General features: G+C 34.7%; 1 protein-coding gene across 1 annotated transcript; it reads left to right on the forward strand.

Moving 5' to 3' along the window:
* On the forward strand, positions 1-1,177 carry LOC129885536 (2-hydroxyisoflavanone dehydratase-like). The gene has a single exon (XM_055959838.1). It carries the CDS (start codon positions 36-38, stop codon positions 990-992), a length of 957 nt encoding a protein of 318 aa, XP_055815813.1. The 5' UTR covers positions 1-35; the 3' UTR covers positions 993-1,177.
* Positions 1,178-6,089: the final 4,912 nt, after the last annotated feature.

Below are 6,089 nucleotides of genomic sequence, written 5' to 3' on the forward strand. Positions count from 1 at the left end.
GAACCATTCATTTATTCACCATCATCCATAACTCAATGGCACTACATTTCAGTCATCTTCATTTTCCTTCAATCTTTCTTATAATTACTATCTGCTTATGTATGAATTCGACCTTTGCAGGCAAAGCCCAGAATTTTTATCCATTTTTTAAAGTTGATGCTGATGGAACTGTTCACAGGTATGAAAAGATCAAATTTGTCCCCCCGTCAAACAATCCCAGAACAGGGGTTCAATCCAAAGACGTAACAATTTCCCCCCAGAAAACCGTATCAGCACGACTTTACGTTCCGAAAATCAGTGGAAAAAAACAGAAATTTCCTCTGCTTTTTTACATCCACGGGGGCGGCTTCTGTACTCAATCAGCATTTTCTTCCGTATATGATAGTTACCTCCACAAGCTAACCGCTGAGGCTAATGTAATCGTCGTATCAATCGATTACAGATTAGCCCCAGAACATCCAATCCCCGCATGTTACGATGATGCGTGGGCCGTCCTGAATTGGGCTACACAACGAACAGAGCCCTGGCTCAAAATACACGCCAATTTTTCGCGTGTTTTCTTAGCTGGTGATAGCGCTGGAGCTAATATTGCTCACAACTTAATGGTTCGGGCAAGTGAGGAAAGTCATTTTGCCCCATCATTAGTAGGAATGGCACTTGTTGATCCGTATTTCGGTAATGGTAAGCCTGATAGACTATGGACATATTTATGTCCAAAAGGTAATGGGATTAATGATCCGAGATTCAATCCGGCAGCTCATCCAAGGATGCTATCGGAGTTGAAATGCTCAAAGATTTTAGTTTGTACTGCTGGAAAAGATTTTTTGAGAGACAGGGCTTGGACTTATTACGAAACGTTGAAAAAGATTGGGTGGAAAGGTGAATTGGGGATAAAAGAGTTAGAAGGTGAGGGACATGTCTTCCATTTATATAACCAAACTTCTGAGAAAGCTATGGCCTTGATGAAATCCATAGCCCACTTCTTAGCCTAGTGTTATGGTAATTCTTCGTTAAAATGTCAATTCAGAATCTAGAGTTCGTGAGTTCACAATAACGATAATTATATTTTTATAGCTTAGTTTTTAATCCACGGCACTTGCTTTAATTTGCCCCTGTGCTGCTTATGTATAATGAAACGTAATAAAGCAGTATAATGTTATGTTTTGGTTAATTTTCACTATTAAAGTTTACAATTGTTTCGAGTTATTTTATGGTATCATATACAGATATAACTTGAAATGTAAGGTGAGAGCAGCCAGGAAATCTAGCTGCTGAGCATGTAATATAGATTTTTAAGATATATTTATTTCTTATAAATATGAAACTCTCACCATTTGTAAAAACTATCAAAATTTCTCAAATTCTTATACAATTTTGTCAAATAAGTAAATTATAATTTATAAGTAAAACATCGAATTATTCTATAGCATTGTATGGATAAACTGCACCTTTTCATGTTCATTTTATAAATAAATATTTGTGATTGCAAACTTTTAAAGACACACAATTTAAATTTTAATAAAGATATACTAATCAACAATAATAGTACCTAGCTATCTCTTATATAATCATTTTATATATTACAGATAATCTCTTCACATCAATTATGAGTCTCTTTATTTTTGTTTTTTTTAACAAAGTATCAAGTTATGAATTAAGTTTTTACATTTAAAAAAAATTGAAATCAACTTCTTTTTTTAGAATTTGAAATTTAAAATTTGAAATCATGATCTCAAATTGCACTTCGAAACACTAAATTGAAATTTATAACCATATGGCATGTCCAAACTAAGCTTAGTTTTTGAAATCAAAAGAAACTTCAATATATCCACGTTTATTTTATATTTCTTTTTATAAACAAATTTGGGGATAGTGGAAGTAGAAATAAGAAAAAAGAATACAAAGTCAGGAATTAAATTTTTATTAATAAAGTTAAAGTTTACGTAACCTGCCACCTTAGTTACTAAAATTTCTCAAATTTATTTCACGTAGTTGACATAATAAATGAATTTTCTTCAACAAGTGTCATTACCCAACAGCGATTATGGCCTTATTTGTTTGTATTTGGAGGTCTGAATCTAAATAATTTATATTTCAATCCATTAAGTACATTTATTTTTATTAAGATCTCACCACTTAAAACATCTGAATAGCGTCTTAAACCAAGTCTGAAAAGGATTCAGACCTTAAACCAACTCCTTGCATAAGCACATCATCCATGGCAAAGAATTTCCATACCTACCTTTTCAATTAACTTTTTTCCTTTGACATCGGATCTCTAACACAAATGCCATAAAAAAACATTTTTTTGTCAGAAATCAAAATGGCAACAATAACTTATTTTCGATTTTGTATGTTAACTTCCATTGTTAAAACAACCATGAACAAGATTAGAAAACCTTGAGCTCTTTCAAAAAATGCACTGCTAATAGAATAGGGGTGACCCACCACTACCTTGACAATGGTAGTTTTTCGTTAAGTGACAACGACAAAAATGGTGGATCTGATAGTGTGGGTAGTGGTGAGATAAACTTGGGAATTGCAAAAATAAATAAAGTTAAAAATAGATCTTTTTTTTTTATAAATAAAAGCAGAAAAATATACATAGAGGGGGACATAAATCTTACCTGCGTGATTAAGGTGGTTTATAAGTCGAGTAGCCTACTAAGGCCATTCGACTTATCCCCATTTACAAGATGGAGCAAACTTAGACTATGCACCGAAGAGCGGACTCCTCTCAATACAATAATTCTAAGAAAGCGCAAATAAGGGAGACTCTCCCCTTACATATATAAAGGAAAAGTCTATGCAAATATAAAGGGAGGCTTAAATTACATATAGAAAAGGAACACCTACAATGAGTCTTGTTTGGTCCTTTTCAGATTTGTTCTTCTAACGCTTGCCATTCCTTGTTTGTCCCCCTCGAAGTAACTTTGGTTGTGTATGCTCAAGTATATGGTAGTACTTAGACAACTTGAAGTAACCTTTTGGAAAATGTTTGCATTGAAAGAATTTCATGAATTGGATCAGCTGCTACAGCTCTACATTACAGCCAATGTGACATTATGCCAAGCTCAATAGAGAATCCAACGATCTTCTCCTCAGCAGGATGTTGCAGGTTGTGCTGAGTGCTGCTCCTAGGTGGCTGCATCTTGCAGTGCTCCCTTCAATATCACAAGCTGCTGAATGTTGTTGTCAAGCTTTATGGTCTTCTCCACAGCGAGTTGTTGCAGGCTATTGTTGAATGCTGCTCCTAGGTGGTTTAGTATGCACCATGTAAGGCTCCTAGCAATATCACAAACTGCAGCTTCTACAGTTCTGTAATGTACTTGCACAAGAGTAGAAAATAGAGAATAATGGTCCCTAGGTAACTATGCACCTATGAGAGGACTCCTCTCAATATAAGGTAACTAGGAAAGCAATAAAACAAGGGAGACTCTCCCCTTAACAATATAATCCTAACTAAGTATTCCTCAAAGAAGCTATAACTATAATTAGAGACAGCCAATGTGAAGAACTACATAGCACCAAAAAAGAAAATTAGAAAAATAGATAAGAAGAGCTCATGATTGTTTTTTGTTCCTCTTGAGCCAATCTTCAGCAGCTCACTTAAGGTGGATCTTTAATCCTCTTCAGCTTTTGCCTTCTGAAACTTGTCATTTCCAGTTTGTCTAATATGTAGTACCCCTTGTCTCCTTAGAAAGTTGCTGAAAATTGTAGAATTGATACAACTTGTCAACCTTATGGCTGTGCTCGGAAAGAGGTCTGCAGCAAAGTTAGCTTTCCTAAAAATGTATTTGCATTGAAAGTGATCCAGCAATGTGATCAGATCTTGTAGCTCAGTGATGTAGTTCCTGATGTTCCAAGGAGGTTTGATCTCTTGTTTTAGCCATTTCACAAGCAGCTCTGAGTCAACCTCCAAGAGAATCCTGTTGTATCCATGTTGAATGCACCAAGTGATGCCCAATAAAGCAGCCTGCACCTCAGCTTGGTTGTTAGAATCAAGGCCAAGAGGTGCAACAAAGGCATATATGAGCTTTCCTTTGTGATCTCTTAAGATACCCCCAGCTCCAATTCTTCCTAGATTGTCTAATGCACTCCATCAGTGTTTAGTTTAACCAAATTATAAGGAGGTTTGTGCCAATTAACTTGGATAATTTTCATGTCATGACTGCATCTTTCCACCATAGATAGTAACTCCTTCTAGTCACTTGGCCAATTAATGTAAGGGAAAGCTTTAAAAATCAACATATAAAGATATTTGATGATTGAAAATTTGACTCTAGTACTACTAGATCTTTTGCCTCCATATTTGCTAGCACATCTATTCTTTCATAGATTCCAACAAATAAATATAGGTGTAGCTTGCAATAAGAGTTTATGAACCTTATTATTTGGTTTAGATAGCCACCATTTCATCAAAAAACATATCATGGGGCTGCTGCTATGTTGTATACCCCAACAGTCAAAAAAGTACTTCCAAATGTGTCTAGCAAAGTGGCCTGAGATAAATATGTGATCTATATTGTCCCACCCTGGTCTGTAGCAACAAGAACACTGGGCAGGTTCATGACCAAACGAGCTAATACTCTCATTTATAGGAAGTTTGTTTCTGAGGGATCTCCATATTAGAAATGATACCTTGAAAGGTATAGTCTTGTTCCATATAGTGTTATCAGTCATGGTTTTGCTCCTTTTTTGCCTGACTTGGTTCCAAGCTGATGCACAAGTGAAATTTCCATCTAAATTAAGCTTCCAGCATACTGTATCTGGGGTGTCAGGTTGATATTTGAAGGAGAAACTGAGAATTTTCTGTACCAAGTGTTGTGGGGCATGTTGTCTCACCATCTCTTCATTCCACACCCCATTAATCAAGAATTTAGAGATTGTGATATTGTTAAGTCTAGGAATATAGTCATCGTGATTAGCTAGAGGGCCAATTCCTAACCAATCATCCCACCAGAAACTGCAGGAGCCTGAATTAATGTGCCACTGTATATGAGGCTCAATAGCAGATTTATTTTTCATCATGTGCTTCTACATAAGTGATTGGCAAGTGTTCCATTTCTTGATTACTGGATGTGCCCTTTGGCAATACTTGGCCCTCAGAAAGTTCCCCCACAGAGTCTTCTGAGACCTTAAGATCCACCATTGTTTATACTGCAAGGCTAGGCACACATCTGTTAACTTTTTCAAGCCAATACCTTCTTCTTCAGTAGGATAGCTGAGAGTCTCCCATGATGCCCAGTGGTATTTTTTCTTCTCTTTGTCCCATCTCCAAAAGAAGTCTGCTATGAGAGACTTAATTTGTTTGAGGGTAATGATAGTCGGAGCAATAGCAGACAAGAGATGAATTGAGAGTGACTGCAACACAGATTTCACAAGAGTAGCTCTTCCTTCATAGCTGAAAATTTTAATCTGCCATCCTTTAATTAAAAATTGATCTAATTTTACTTCTTGTTCTTCTTTGAAAGTTGAGTTTTGAAGCTTAAAATAAAAATTTAGTGGATATTTGAAAGTTCGAATTTGTTGGTGGACCAACAAGGGCAACGCCAGTAGGAAAAGTTTTACATGGCAATGTTGCAGGCTAGGATTAAAAGTTGAGATTGTATTTTTTTTTCCTTTTTGATTATATTCATTTATTTTTAAATAAATAAATTATGATTCAAATATTGAAAAATAAATAATTTTAATTATTAAGTGTTCATATCTAAAAATAATATTTTAATAATCATTCATAGATACATTTAGATTTAAATGTTTTAATGTTAGTGAAAACAAATGAGACATAATCGAGCTGCTCTATGCCTTACAAAATAAGGCACTTGCATTAGACCCCTAAATTTGAGGGGCCTCATTTTTTTTAGGAATAATAAAATTATTTATAGGTATTTTAAAAATAAAATAAAATTGTATCGTCCATTCCAAATTTTAGTTTAATATTCAAAAGTTTCTTTTTTTTTAATTGAATTTCAAACTCAAAATAAAATTAAAATCAGACAAATAAATTGAACCTGAGGTAGTACTATTTGTAAGAAAATATTTTTTTCCTACAAAAAAGAAAGAAACAATTTTGCATCTCAAAATAA

Source organism: Solanum dulcamara, chromosome 4 (assembly GCF_947179165.1).
Source record: "Solanum dulcamara chromosome 4, daSolDulc1.2, whole genome shotgun sequence".
Taxonomy (NCBI): Eukaryota; Viridiplantae; Streptophyta; class Magnoliopsida; order Solanales; family Solanaceae; genus Solanum; species Solanum dulcamara.

Bases quoted from the DNA above. Each gene is read 5' to 3' on its own strand.
- LOC129885536 (XM_055959838.1), top strand. From the start codon at position 36: ATGGCACTACATTTCAGTCATCTTCATTTTCCTTCAATCTTTCTTATA.